We start from the raw sequence: 16,648 nt of genomic DNA, 5'->3' as shown, positions 1-16,648 counted from the left end.
CAACTGCCATATCAACCACTGAATGGAATCTACTAGTTTATTATGATTTAAGTCTTTATTGGACGGAAGCAGCAGCTCTAAACACAGGAATAATGTCGCTACATCAAGCTTGTCAACAAATGAAACCAAATGCATCATGTGCGAATACAGTTAATCACTTTAAACATATTGAATCCGAACTACAACTCGATGATAAATTACTTCATGATCATCGCTTCAAAAGAGGAGCAATTGATCTTGTAGGCAATATTGCACATTCACTGTTTGGAGTATTAAACTCAGAATATGCCAAAGGAATGTCAAATATAATTACAGAAGTGAAACAAAATGAAATACAATTATTGACGCTATTTAAGAATCAGTCATCAGTTGTCGATTCAACAATCAACATAATGAAGAAAGATAAAATAGCAGTTCAAGAAGGTTTTGACCACATTGACAATGAAATAAAGGCATTGATAAATTCAATAAAAGATACAAATAGAGAGGTAAATCAATTACGGCTCAATCAAGTTTTCAATGCAGGAGCCATTCAATTAACACTGGTAGCACATAATCTACAGAAGGTACAATCTGCTATTATAGATGCTTTAACTGATACTCATCATGGAAAAGTGAATCCATTGTTATTGACACCAACACAATTACAAAAGGAAGTTAATCAAATCAAACTTCATTTATCACCATCATTAGAATTACCGATGCCAGAAGATGAGTTAATATCCCTTTACAGACTAATGAAGGTTAAAGGTGGAATCACACAGCAGCATGCAGTTTTTAGTATAACACTACCCTTGATTGAACATGAACGATTTGAATTGTTTCAGCTAATTCCAATCCCGAACTGGGTAAATGACTCCATGACGGTAATTGATTCCTGCAGTTCTATTTTGGCTATTAATACGCAGCATGATCAATATTTTCCTCTTATAAAATCCGAATTAAATCTTTGTGAGACCATTAAGGAAGAGGAATTTCTTTGCACCAACGTCCGCATACGATACAATTTTGGTTCCGAAGTATGTGCGTGTGAGGTCAACCTATTCAACAACAACACAATACCAAATTGTCGGTTGAAACACACTATCAACAAGCTGACCTGGATTCCATTGAATCACAAAAATCAATGGATTTATGCGACATCAACATCTTCACGAGCAACTGCAGTATGTAATAAGAAAATCATACCACTAAATCTAAAAGGTTCAGGTTTATTGACGATCGATCCAGACTGCGTGCTTAAACACAACTTTGTTTCCGTGCAAGGACAACAAATAATTGCAAGCACGGTAAGATATTCATACAGTAGTCTTGGTACAATCTCCGAATTAAGGCTACAATCCCCTATGAAGACATCAGATGCTTACAGCGGCAACAGTACATTGTCAACGGTACGCAACAACCAATACGATCAACAGCTTAAAGAACTCACAGTATTGCAGAAGGTGTTACAGTCATACCAGATAAATGATCTTCCAAATCAATTTCAGTTACACAAGTACCACAGCTTCACCATAGCTTACGCTGCACTCGTTATAGGGCTGATATTAATCATAATCATGATGAAGAAGAAATTGCAGAAAAAACATGTTGAAATTCCATCCGATGAAGAAGCCACCCACACGACACCTATACCCATGCCACGTCGACAGTCACGAGAATTCGTTATCAACATATAGTCGGACTGACTACCTGACAGCTAGAGGCTCATATTGTTCAACGGTTGCTCAACGCGGGGGAGAATGTTGAATATTTGTTTATATTATATTAGATTATTATATATGAATATTTTGTTGTTATTAATTTTGTATGAATAAATTGTTATTTTTATTTGTATTGTAATAATTGTGTTAAATATATTTGGTGTAAAAAATAACGTTGTCAATGCAATGCCCAAAATACGTCATACGCTTCTGTTGGCACATGAAAACAAAAGCGTCAAATTTCGTCTGCAAGAAAATGCACTCTTGCAGTTTGCAATAAGTTCATTGTTTGGCATGCATGGTCAAGGTTATTTTAGTTAATTTATTTGTTGTAAATTAATTATCAATTTTAAATAAAAGGCACAATTGAATTTTTGACAATTCAATTGATGCGAAGCCACATTCGTTATCGATTCTTTTTTGTTCGTTCTAATAGCTTGTAGAGTTGGTTCAAGTACCAAATTTACACCATATAAACACCTGCCTACTGGATTCAAGTGTTCAGTAATCAGGATAATTTAGGACAATCGTCAAATCACTGGGTTCAAGTGCTCAGTGGTTCTCGTGTTCAAATAAGTCAACATAAGTACTGGATTTAAGAGTTCCGTAATAGTCTTGCAGGATCGCCATGTTATGGTAATTGCATGTTATGTTTTAATTATGATGTGATGGTAATGTTATGGTGATGATCTTAATGCTTCGCCATGTAATGGTTGCAGGATGTTAGGATCGTCCAGATATAATAGCAGGATTGTTAGATAGAGTCTTCTCAATTAATATCACCAAATGATGTCTGAGTCCTGAAAGGATTCAAGGATCACTTATCGACCAGTGTAAGTGGAAACGACCTATCAGTATAGAGGAGAGTATTACTAAGCTCTTCAGCCGCTTATTGTTCTTTCAGCATCTAAATGCCGCATAGAACACGATTCAAATAAAAGACGTAACCTTGTCTTAAGTTAAATTGAATCTATTTTTATTATCAAAATTATGGGTATTTATACTTATTCTAGCTTATTTACTAAACAATTATTATTTACTTTTTGATTGATTTGAGTAACCAATCAATGCATTGGTTACTCCCATAAATTACATTAATTATTTTATTACATATATTTTATAAACAAATACTCTTCTAACGCATTACAATAATACGTCATATATTGTTTTAAAGAGTTAATGTACTTTCTAGAATTTAGGTCGGAATAGTGCAATGACCATACATGCTTATCATGTCTTATGTTACAAATGCATATTTGTAACAGCATGAGTCAAAATATTTCTTTTAAGTAATATGATCAAAGTCAAAGCGTCAAACCGACAAAAGTGCATATTATAATTTATGACACATTTATTTTGTCTGAATGAACAGTGGCTTGTCACATATGATATTAATGTAGGTCATGGGCACTACACCCTACCCCTTTAGAAAAGTGTAAATTAATTGAATTGAATATTTAAGTAATTTGCACTACAACGATTTTATATAAACACAAGTGATTAATTTTTCATATATCGTATTTCTTAAATTAATAATTTTAAATATATTTTTTTTTTACATTGCTATAAATGTAATTATTATTTAATATGTGGATTCGTATCTAGTAAAATATGATATTATTATTTAATATTTCCAATATGTAGTATTCGTATAATTCTTACTTAATATGATATTTCAAAATTTATTTTTTATATGGGCCTTTTTATGGGTTATCTAATTTCTTTCTGTTGCCTTTTTTGACATATACATAATCATTTATTTTAAATTTTGCTTTATTAACATTTTTTTGTTTTTCTTTCATTAAATGTTTAGCATTACGTAATTGTTCTTTTGCTTTTTCTTGAGAGAATTTTAATTTTATTTTTAATTCATTAGCATAATTTTCAATATCATATATCGTTTGTTTATTTTTAATAATTTCACATGGTAATGCACATAATTTACCATATACTAATTCAAATGGAGTGTATTTTGCTGTTGTGTGGAGTCGAGTTGTAACTGTACACGTAGTAAGGAAGTAATTCGTCCCAATTGTTTATTGTTTTCATGGTCATCAAGTAGTCATTCAAAACTCTGTGGTTTCTTTCAACTGTTCCTAATGTCTCATGGTGAAATGGTGTTGATGTTACTTTTTCTATCTTTAACAATTTACAAATGTTTTTTAGAAGTTCATTTGTGAATTCTGTGCCCTTGTCAGTTTTCATTTTTCTAAAACAACCGTACTTAAGTATGAATTTTTCTACAATTGTTTTCGCAACATTGACAGCGTCTTTCGTTTCTAAAGGGATCGCTTCTACAAATTTTATTAATTCACATTGAAGTGTTAAAATATATCTATAATTGTGAGATGGTATTAATGGGCCTACAGTGTCTATTGTTATTACATCAAATGATGTGTTTGGTGTTTCGGTAATTTGGTATTCTTCTTTTGTGTGCCTAACTATTTTAACTCTTGCACATGTGTCACAGTTGTTGACAAAATTTTTTACCATTTTGTTCATGTTTTTCCAAACAAATTTTTGTTTTAATTTATTTATGCATCTCTTAATTCCACAATGTCCTCCATGTAGAGATTCGTGATATTCTTTTATTAATCTGAGCATTTCTTTTGTATCTTCTATTCGTTTCGGTGGTGTATATATAATTATGTCTAGACTTTCTATTAATTTTAATTCATTTTGCAGCTTATTAAATATTTCTTTCAGTTCTTGCAAGTTTATTTCATTTAATATTTCATCATTTTCTGCTAACGCGGTAACGACACGGATTTGTCGTTTTTAATTTGCTGAGGTATTACTCAGTCGCGGTCCGGGTCGTTGCAATAAATTTGTTTTATCGACTAGTTCGAAGCTGGTAAACCAATGAGTGGAAAGTAAAAGACCGGATTATTTTAAATTTTATTTATTAAAAGTTTCTTAAATAACTTATTTTAAGCTTGACTCTACTCAGTAAGTTTTATCCAAAGACGTCAGAACATCAAAGGTTTGTTTTCCAAATCTACGTAATTAGTTTCTAGCCAAAGACGTCAAAACATCAAAGGCGTTTATAAAATCTATTCAATAATTCTACTGATTTATTAAGCCTTAGCGTCGAAACACCATGGGCTTCTAAAAAAAAGACTTAGCGCTGGAGTAGAGTACTACTCGTTTCGGTGTGCCGGTGCTAAGTGATTTTTCATATAACATCTCCGCTATTTATATACGACACTTTGCTTTGCTTAATTGAACGCACAACCGCACGAGTATAATTTTCGTGCGTGTGGGTGTTCGCTGTGTTGATCGTGCGTATGGATGTTCGCTGTGTTGATCGTGCGTGTGGATGTTCGCGGTGTTTGTTGTGCGTATGGATGTTCGCTGTGTTTTTGTTTCAAATATATAAATCGAGTTTTATTCAGACGATTTTTAGTAAAAAATAATAAGTTTTATGTAGGGCGGAATTTGTACAAAATTCCGTCCTTACAACGCTAGATTTGTAATTTTTAAGTTGTTCATTTTGAATAATAACTTCTTCAGAATCAATTTCATCTCTGATAATGATTTCTCGTTGTATTCGACAACTATTTTATTTGCTGCTATAATATTTATTGCACTATTTTCGTTGAACTTTTTATTTTTATGTTCAAGTGCTTTTCCACCTTTAATATATTTTGCACTATTTCTATTGAACTTTTTATTCTTGTGTTCAAGTGCTTCTTCTTCTTTTCCATCTGCAGAATGGTTTTTCCCTTGTTTAAATATAATGTTGAAATTGTAATCCATTAAATCTATCCTAATCCTTGTCAGTTTTGAAGATGGGTTCTTGTGTGTAAAAAGACTAACTAGTGGTCTGTGATCAGTATATACCGTAAAATTGCGTCCATATAAGTATGGTCTGAAATAATTAATTTCCCAATGAATTGCAAGAAGTTCTTTCTCTATTACAGGCTTGTTTATTTCATGCTTGTTTAGAGTTTTACTAGCATAAGCTATTGGTTTATCATTTCCTATTTCTCCTTGTGACAAAACTGCTCCTAATGCATAATTAGAGGCATCTGTCGTTAATATAAAATTTTTCGAGAAATCTGGGTAGCTTAAGATTGGTGGTGAAATTAACTTTGTTCTTAAACTTTCAAAAGATTTATCACAGTCTTCCGACCAGCAGAATATTTGATTCTTCTTTAGTAAGTTATTGAGAGGTCTAGCTATTTCAGCAAAATCTTGTATAAACCTTCGATAATAATTGCACATGGCAACAAATCTTCGAACTTCATCAGAATTTCTAGGTTTCGGGTAATTTCGGATCACTTCATGTTTGCTTGGATCAGTGCATACACCTTGCGCTGTTATTAAATGTCCAAGATATACAACTTTTGGTTGTAAAAAATTACATTTTTCAGGGTTTAATTTAAGATTATGTTCTTGTAGTCTACTAAATACTTTTATTAGATTTTCATTGTGATTTTTTAAATTTGAACCGAATATTATTATGTCATCTACATATAAAAATGCGGACGAATCCAAACCAGTTAATGCTAAAGTTAGCATTCTTTGAAAACTATTAGTTGAAATTTTTAAGCCAAAAGGTAATCTTTTAAAATGAAAATGACCTGTATTGGTTGAGAACGCAGTTAAATGTTTCGATTTATTGTTAAGTGGAATCTGTTGAAAACTACTAGTCATATCAAGTGTAGAAAAATATTTCGCTTTACCTAATTTATCTAGAACGTCTTCTAAACGAGTTAGTGGAAATTTATCATCTACTACTTTTTTATTAAGTTGTCTGAAATCTATTACTAATCTCCATTTCTCTTCTCCATCTTTATTCTTTTTTGGAACTAATAAGATTGGTGAATTATAAGGACTTGTTGATGGTTCTACTATGTCTTCTTTTAGTAATTTATCTACTTGTTTATTCACTTCGTGTAATTGCGTATTCGGAGTTCTGTAATTGTTTATGTAAACTGGTGTTTTATCTGTAGTTGATATATGCTGCTCATAAAAATTATTAATTGTTAGAGTTTCTCCTTCTAAATGAAATATTTCCTGGAAGTCTTCACAAATGTTTAATATCGAATTTTCTGCTTTTTGATCTAAACATGGGAGTTTCAATAACTTCTTTATTCTATCAAATCTATTAGCGTATAGGGACGCTCTGTTATAATTTAATATGTTATAATCTTCTAATTTTTTTATTTCTATTTTTGCATTTTTTATGACTACTGGTGTTTCTCTTGTATTTAATATTCGAATGTGTTTTATACCTATTCCTGGTATTACGGAATTAGCTATAAATACTCCTTTCATTATCTCTTTATCACAAATTATACTGTCTTCATTTATATCTAATTTTATAGGTTGAACTACTTCTGCTCTAGGGGGCAGTGTTATATATGCCACATTATTTTGTATTTATATTTATAGGTAAGATTATTTCATCTTCCTGATAAGGCATCGTTAATGTACATGTTTCATAATCTATCTTGCAGTTATGCTTTAATAAGAAATCTCTACCTAATATGCCGTCAGTTGGCAGATTGATATTGGGTTTAACGATATTGAATTCATGAGATATACTTTTCTGATCTAAAAATAATTTTGTTTTTAATAATCCTTCTGTAGATATTCTACTATTACAAATGCCATTTAATTTGCAATTTTTCGTAGTATCTATTTTTAAATTTTTATTTTCTAATAAATCTCTCTTTAATATTGATGTTTCGGCGCCCGTATCTATTAGTAAAGTAATAAACTTATTGCTAATTAAAGTTCTTATTGTTATACAGTTAAAAATGTTTTTTGCCGAAGTAAAATTTAATACTTTCGAATGTTCTTGTTGATATTTGAGTTTACGTTCCCCGGGATATTGTGACCGGGGGTGTTCCTGTTTTTTTGTTGAAAATTATTGAAATTTCTTGTTTGACTATTGTAGTTGCTTCGTTGATTGCTGTACTTGTTTGCAAACCTCGTTGAGTTATTGTTTCCATGACTTCTGTCATTTCTTGATCTATATCCCTGGTTGTTTGATTTATAGTTAAAGTTTCTGTATGCATTTTGTATCAGACTTCTGTTTTGTGTCTCAACATCTGTTGCAATCTGTATGGCTTCAGATAATGTCGATATCCTGGCTGCTATAACCACATTTCTTATCTTCTCATTCAGCCCATTTGTGAATGTACTGAGGCCTAATTGATCTGTCATTTTTAGTATGACATCTCTATTCTCATCTCCTTGCTCTGAAATGTATATTTGATTAAGCATTGCTATTTGTTCTTCTATTTTTAAAGCATATTGAGCAATCATTTGTATGCCTTGACGCATTCTAGTAAGATTGTTTTGTATGATTAAGGGATTGGCTTTTGGTTTGTAAATTGCGCTTAGTTTCTTAATGAAATTTTTTATTGTATCATCTTCCTCACTTGCAACCAATTTATTTTTAACTCGATCAGAAAGTTTAGTTGATCTTACAAAATTTAGTAGAATGGTTCTCTCTACTTCATCTTTCAACGAATCTGAGTAGAATTGCAAAGTACCGGTAAAGTTAGATAAACTCTTTTCATTTCCATTAAATTCAGGAATTATTTTTAAAGCTGTTAACATGTCAAAATTAGCCATTTTATCAAGTTTTGATATTGTACTGTCGCTAATCTGCTCTGGTTTGTTTTTTAAATATTTATTTATTTCCTCTACTATTGTGTCAAACTTCGTTCTTACTAATTGTAAATGTTTTATGTCAGTATTTCTTTCTATTTCTAACCAAATTTGTTTTATATAATTCTTAGTTATGCTAATATATTTATCATTATAAGTTCTTTTCGGATTTTTCTTTAGATTAGATAATGTATGTTTTAAATCTGTCAAATCCATTTAAAAATTTATCTAAATTTAAATATTTTTATTAATACATATAATAATATTATTGTTGTTATAATTATTGCTATTAATATTATAGCAGTTGTTTCTATGTTTTTTATTATTAAAATATCGCTTCTAGAATACATTATTTTTATATAAGTTTTTATTTATTTAAAAAAAAAATTTTTTTTTTTACAATATATATATATATATATATAACACTATACATTAATATTTCTTAATACTTCCCAGTAGAAAAAGTGGTCTTCGAAGACATTGTCTTCAAGACGGTCTTTGATACCGCGTCCGCATTTTCAAGCAAATTTGTAAAACAATTGCTCAAAACATGAATGTAAATACTCTTTCTTTGCTTTCTCTCTCATTTTTAGTGTTAATAGCAACATTTTTAGTGTTCATAGTATTTGAATTTTGCCTCAGATGACGCTATGTTTTATAAATGAAGTGACGCAATAATTTTGAAGTGTAGTGAAATAAATATTAAAAAAATCAAAATAAATAAAGAAACAAAATCATTAAACTACGAAATATTAAAAAAAGAAATTAAATCAAAACAAATTAAATAGTGACTTAGTTCCTGGAAAATATATTGATATTAATATTGAAGATAATAATTCCAGTGAAAGTTGTTTAGGAAACGAAACAAAGGATGTTGAAAATAAAAAAACTAAAAACACTTGTGAAAAATTAGCTGTTATATTTAAAAAACACAGGATTAACAGGCGTTGTGGTAATGACATTTTAGAGATCTTAAGATCAAAAGGGTTAATTGTACCAAAATCCTCTTCAACGCTTTTGAAAACATATAAAACTTCAACAATTGATGATAGCGAAATGCTATAAATTATTTTATATTAATTTTAGTTAATTTTAGATATGCTAAGTTATATTAAGTTAATTATTTAAATTAATTTTCATTATGTTTTCTAGTTTTTACTAGTTTATTTTTAATATCTTAATAAAATTTATAATAATTTATAATAAAATTTATAATTTACTTTTAAAACTTTTAATTTTGAATGTAATTTAAGAAATTATTATATAAAATAAATAAAAGTACAAAATACAACAATTTCTTTCTACTTATTTAAAGAGAAAATTGAAATTCATTTAAAATTTAAAGAGCGCAATAAAAGAGTAGAAATAAAGAAAGGGTGAAAAAATTATATGAGCACTGCACTAAGAGCGCACAACTTTCTGTCGAATGCGTCCGTTATGCAAGACATGGTTCTTCAGCGGTCTTCGAGACTGTACGCAAAATCAGAAGACATTTGGCTAATTTGTATGAAAGTGTCTTCGAAGACCGTCATACATTTGGATCGATCGGTCTTCATGTATGTATCCATGTCTTGAAGACGTCTTCGATGACGGATCGATCCGTTTTCTACTGGGTTGCTTTTTTATATAATTCTTAAAATGAGAATGTATTTTATTCAATAATAATATAAATATTAAATATATAATAGTGCTAGTGCAGTCAGTGTTGATTGTTGTTGCTGCTGCATTATTGTTGTTTATTACCTCCTCTTTGGTTTGTGTGCCACCCATTATGAGTTAACTCGTGCAGCTGTTGTTGCAAAGTAGCTTTATTTTTACCTTCTGCAACTTTTATTAATTTTTTGTAATTCTCCTGTTGTGACATTTCAGTTTTATTTATTTTTTTTTTTAAAAAAAATTTTAAAATAAAATCGTTTGCATAATCGATAATGTACTGGTGTGTATTTAAATGTTTATTAAGAATTTTTTTTGTGTGGAAACTTTTACCACAAACAAAACAATTATAACTTTCATTCGTTATTGTAAAATAACTATAATTGAATATCTATAATTCTAATTGTAGAATTAGAAGATGATTATTAAACTGTATTAGTTGATTGGGCATTCTTTTTGCTATTGAGCTGCTTTAGAAGATTTGGTCCGTTGGGGGCAGGCTTTTTACTATTGAACTGCTTTAGAAGATTTGGTCCGTCGGGGGCAGGCTTTTTGCTATTGAACTGCTTTAGAAGATTTGGTCCGTCGGGGGCAGGATCGCCATGTTATGGTAATTGCATGTTATGTTTTAATTATGATGTGATGGTAATGTTATGGTGATGATCTTAATGCTTCGCCATGTAATGGTTGCAGGATGTTAGGATCGTCAAGATATAATAGCAGGATTGTTAGATAGAGTCTTCTCAATTAATATCACCAAATGATGTCTGAGTCCTGAAAGGATTCAAGGATCACTTATCGACCAGTGTAAGTGGAAACGACCTATCAGTATAGAGGAGAGTATTACTAAGCTCTTCAGCCGCTTATTGTTCTTTCAGCATCTAAATGCCGCATAGAACACGATTCAAATAAAAGACGTAACCTTGTCTTAAGTTAAATTGAATCTATTTTTATTATCAAAATTATGGGTATTTATACTTATTCTAGCTTATTTACTAAACAATTATTATTTACTTTTTGATTGATTTGAGTAACCAATCAATGCATTGGTTACTCCCATAAATTACATTAATTATTTTATTACATATATTTTATAAACAAATACTCTTCTAACGCATTACAATAATACGTCATATACTGTTTTTAAAGAGTTAATGTACTTTCTAGAATTTAGGTCGGAATAGTGCAATGACCATATATGCTTATCATGTCTTATGTTACAAATGCATATTTGTAACAGCATGAGTCAAAATATTTCTTTTAAGTAATATGATCAAAGTCAAATCGTCAAACCGACAAAAGTGCATATTATAATTTATGACACATTTATTTTGTCTGAATGAACAGTGGCTTGTTACATATGATATTAATGTAGGTCATGGGCACTACATTACATTCAAATACTAATCAACATATTAATACATAATGGTGGACAAAAGCATAAATGTATTATGAATACATTTCACAATTTTGACATTAAAAACGATTTTCAATTTTTCTTATAAAATTTAATTTTAATCTTAACGTAATGCAAGCTCAACTCCAACTCCCTTCAAAGTTTTTCTGCTTAGAGAAGCAATTTCAATTTATATTATTGAATTTAATATTATTGAGAGAGAGCTTAATGTCACTTCTCCCACCTTAAAAATAAGCAATATCCCTATTGCGATAAATACAAAATTTATATAATTCAATCCTCAAGTCCACTTCTGGACTCTCAGGAAGATATGCTGATTTAAGATCCGTCATCAACTAAAGACAAATAAGTGACATGTTTTTTTTAGCCTAGTTAAAGCCTAGTGTGGGGTAGAGATAAGCCCCCCAGCCATTATAGAGTAAAAGTGCGTAATAGCACTAACTCAAGAAGAAGAAGAATCAAGAAATATGTAAAATAAAAATACAATTTCATTTATGACATTAATTTCTCCAATTTTTGCCTTTTTTTTATACGTTAATTATATTAACATAATCTATTTTAATCGGTATAAAATTTGTACAATATAATATATAAAAAAGAAGTTCACTTCATTTATGACAATTTTAATTCTTTTTCCGTTTAAATTGACGTATATTTTCTCATATTTTTGTTTTTGAATTTAACTAAATAGTGTTCACTATCACTATCAGCTTGAACTAATGATACTTGTTTAAATGGATTTTTCGTTTTGTCAAGAAGTTTTCTCACTTTTTCAGCGTTGATTAAACCAATGTTTATTGGATTTTCTTTTCGTATTTTATTCAAATTGTTAATTCTATTTTCTTTAATGAGTTGTGGGTCAAATTCAGAAGGTAATCAGTTAAAAAATATGTTATACGGAGTTTGACCAGTAGTAGAATGTATTATGTTGTGATTATATGTGAAAACGGAATGTTCGAATTGAACATATTTTAGTTCCCTGTCATATGAGGTATTAATTATTCTAAGTTTTTCATTCATGGATTTATGGAAACGTTCATGTCTACTAAACCGGTTTTTTCAGTACAAACTTCTATTTTAATATTTAATTCATTGCACCATTCTTTGATATTGACATTATTAATGCCTTGATATTGGTCAATTTTCAATACTTTAAGGGGTCCCATTGTGTTAAATATTTTAATGATAATAATATTTTAATAATTTGATCATTTTTGTTTCTAGCCAATTTAATGCTTGTACTTCTTCAATTGTACTGAATTTTGAGTACAAATCTATACAAGTTAGAAAACAGTCACATTCTTCACAAATCACATTCATCGATCATTTTAGTAATTTCAAAATAATATCTCTTCTTAAATTGGCACATAATTTTTTCAATTCCCTGATGAAGTCCTTCTAAGTAAATTTCAAGAAAATGACTATGTTATAATGACTTTTATTTGTTCAGTATTTAATTCTAAGTACTTAATTGTTATTATTTTCATTAAATGTCATTAATCTCAACTGTCTTTTAGAAACATTGAGTGGTCTTTCCGCAATTGGGATAAAATGTTGACAATTTTCTGATACAAAATAAATGGTGGCAATATCGGATAGAATTTCATTAAAATTACAATTCTCAATTTGAATACGTGACAGAGAATCTGCCACATGATTATCTCTTCCTGGAATATATTTTACAGTGAAATCGTATTCATTTAGTCTCCATATCCACCTTTGCAGTTTAGAATTGGGTTCTTTTAAATTATGAAAGTACTTTGTGGCCCAAACAACAGTGAACAATTTTTTTTCTGTCATAGAATAGTGTAATTCATGATCATTCAGAGTGCGACTCGTAAAACAAACTGGGCGACCTTGTTGACTTAAAACTGCACCCAGTGTAGTATTCAAAGCATCCGTTGTAAGTGTAAAATCTTTTTTAATATCAGGGTAGGCCAGAATAAAGTCTTTTGTTATTAAGATTTTGATTGTAACAAACGCTTTGTTATATTCCCTATCAGTTATGTTGATTTTGTTGCCCTTTTTTAAGCAATGGGTTAGGGGTTTTGTTATTTTAAAAATCTTTTAAAAATTTTCTATAGAACCCTGCTAGTCCTAAGAATTCTTAATTTCTTTTTGCTTTTTTTGGTAGCGGGTATTATAAAATAGCTTCAATTGTATTTGGATTCGGCATGATTCCTTCTGGGGCTACAATATGCCCTAAGAATTCAGCTTCTGCTATGATGGGTGAAACTGGTGAACCCATCGGCATCCCTTTTCTTTGTGTACATTGTTTACATTCGAAAATGAAATAATTAATATTCTTAAGACAAAAGTTTAATATATCAAAAAATAAGGCTTTTTAATTGCTGTAAAAATCTTTATTTTATTCCATTTAGTCATGAGGTATACTATGAAATAAGGAAGTAACGTCAAAAGAGATCATTTTGTCGTCATCATATATGTAGGAATTATTAATTTTATTTTTAAAGTCTACTGCATCTTTTATTTTGAAGTTAGATTTTTTTATTAAATTCTTGAGAATGACCACCCTCTATTTACATAATTTATAGGATAATGATATACAGTGAAATTCTTCATACCCGGACACTCACCGTTGCAGTGTTTTTGTCCGAATATGAGAGATGTTCGCTTATGGGAGGGACTACAAAAAATTATGAAATTCGTTATGATTTAATAATAAATATTACATATACAAACATACATATTGTTACATGTGTCGATGAAGTATGTAACATTAGGGTGCCATTAAGGAATATTGGCAATTTTTTTTTCCTAAAATCGGTTGACGGCACCCCCCAGATCGGTTCATTTTACTAAAAAAATAATCTGTGTAAAATTTTAGTTCAATTGGATAAGTGGAAATGGTGCCCCAAGAGCCTCAAAGATTGGAAAATAACGATTTTTTCCATAAAATTCATCTTTGATTGCTTATATCTCCGACATATTTAATTTTACATGAAAATTGTCTTTATAAAAGTTATAGATCTATTAAAAATAAACAATTCACTAATACAAAGTTTTTCTGTATTTTTAATAGTTATTGAATAAAAGCAAATACAAGCTGAAATCTCCCTATTAAATTTAGGTAAGTTCAATGAATGAATTGTCTACTAAATTTGCTACAAAATAAGTCCAATACTTGTAAAGTTATATACATAAGTGAGTTTCTGTATTATTCATTGGAAAGCGAAGTGAATTTTTATAATATTTTATCGTATGATTAATTCAGTTGATTACATTAAAAAGTGTTACGAGATGTCTTCTTTATATATTTTATAATATTTTATCGTATTGATTAATTCAAAGTGATTACATTAAAAAGTGTTACCGAGAAGTCTTCTTCAAATATTCATAAAAATCGTATTGATACCTTGTTTCTAGTAGGTTGACTGGTTCTAGTAGGTTGACTGGTAGTAATTTACCATCATATAGGGAAGCATTAAAAGTTCTTTTTTACCATGTATGTGGTTAAATTATGGTTATGGGAAAGTGCTACTTTAACTATACAAGAAGTTATCATATTTTGGCAAAAGGCACGAATACCAATAAATGAATAAAAACATTGCGATCCTATTATAATCTCATGAGATACCTGCACTGAAAAATGGTACCGGAAGAGCACAGGCATCTGCTATTTGTAAATCAATTTCTGAATGGGATTTGCAGGATTACGTGCAAGCTTTTGTTTTTGATACGACAGCAGTAAACACTGGACGTTTTAATGGAACTTGCACAATTATTGAAAAATATTTAGAAAGAGATCTTTTATATTTAGCGTGCAGACATCATATTTACGAAATTATTCTCAAAAGTGTTTTCCATGCTAAGATTTACAACTCTGAAAGCCCAAATGTTGAACTATTTCAACGATTTCAGAAGTTTTGGCCGAAAATAAACGTTGATAATTTTATAGTCAGCTTAGAAAATGAAAAAGTATGAAAATCGTTAAATACGGATGATGTGTTACGAATTACAAGTTTCCTTTATAAGATTCGTAAGGATAACCAACCAAGAGATGATTATAGGGAACTTCTGGAACTTGCATTGTTTTTAGGAGAAAAGATGAACTGTACCATAAAGTTTCGACCCCCTGGAGCTATACATCAAGCAAGATGGATGGCGAAAGCCATGTATGTATTAAAAATATTTTTATTTAGGAAAGAGTGCAAATTATCTACAGAAGAAGAAAATGCTCTTTGCGGTATATGTATATTTATTACTAAAGTGTATGTTGAAGTATGGTTTAATGCTTTGTCATCAGTCGAAATTCATTTTCAAGATTTTAATCTTCTTTCTCTTCTCAGTCAATATGAAAAAATTGTATTTGGTATTTAAGCTCAAAGCTTGTTCATTTTGCTTTTTTGGATTTAAATATATCACCTGAGACAAATAAAAAGATGGTTTCAAATTTGAATATAGATAGTGATGACAAGGAAGTCAGGAGAGTATCAATAGATCGCGCAAAAATAACTGAAATCGTCGAAAAGGGAATTGAACAGTTTGTATACAAAAATACTAAAAACATTTTTAATCGTTTCAAGTTGTGCGATGGCTTCTTGAAAATATGCGCCACAAAATGGCATGAAGACCTTAGTTTCATTCAAGCTAAGAAAACGCTTTTAAGCTTGAAAGTAGTAAACGATACGACATAGCGAGAATTGAAACTAATGCTGGACTATAATTCAATTTTAACAAAAAAGGAGAATCAAAAACTGTACATATTAAAATTGTTAACGATTACCGCCGTCGTATTCCAAATTCTAATAAAGATACTTTGTTCCAGCAACTTTAAAAATAAAATAATAATAGTTATGTAGGAGAAAACTAGAATTAGTACTTTTTTATTAGAAGAAATATTTAATTTTAGATATATTGAATTTATTTTAAATTTTTTAGAAACATTAAATTTTTTGTAAAGCTGAAGCGGACAATTACATTCATAGTACTTGCAAAGCTAGCAATCGGGTGACTTCAGCTTATTTTTTCTTTTACACAATAACTATTAGAAATACAGAGTATGAGTGAATTGTTCATTTTTAATAGATCTGTTACTTTTAGAAAGACAGTTTTTATGTAAAATTAAATATGTCGGAGATATAAGCAATTAAAGATGAATTTTATGGAAAAAATAGTTATTTTCCAATCTTTGGGGCTCTTGGGGCACCATTTCCACTTATCCAATTGAACTAAAATTTCACACAGATTATTTTTTTAGTAAAATGAACCGATCTGGGGGGTCCCG

General features: G+C 29.8%; 1 protein-coding gene across 1 annotated transcript; it reads left to right on the top strand.

Moving 5' to 3' along the window:
• Positions 1-92: 92 nt before the first annotated feature.
• On the top strand, positions 93-1,679 carry LOC119667323. Its single transcript, XM_038076613.1, has 2 exons — positions 93-317; positions 363-1,679. The coding sequence occupies exons 1-2, from the start codon at positions 93-95 to the stop codon at positions 1,677-1,679; spliced, it is 1,542 nt and encodes a 513-aa protein (XP_037932541.1).
• Positions 1,680-16,648: the final 14,969 nt, after the last annotated feature.

Source organism: Teleopsis dalmanni, chromosome 1, assembly GCF_002237135.1.
Source record: "Teleopsis dalmanni isolate 2A chromosome 1, ASM223713v2, whole genome shotgun sequence".
NCBI lineage: Eukaryota > Metazoa > Arthropoda > Insecta > Diptera > Diopsidae > Teleopsis > Teleopsis dalmanni.
The sequence above is the reverse complement of the archived record's forward strand: the minus strand, read 5'-3'. Positions and strand labels throughout refer to the sequence as shown.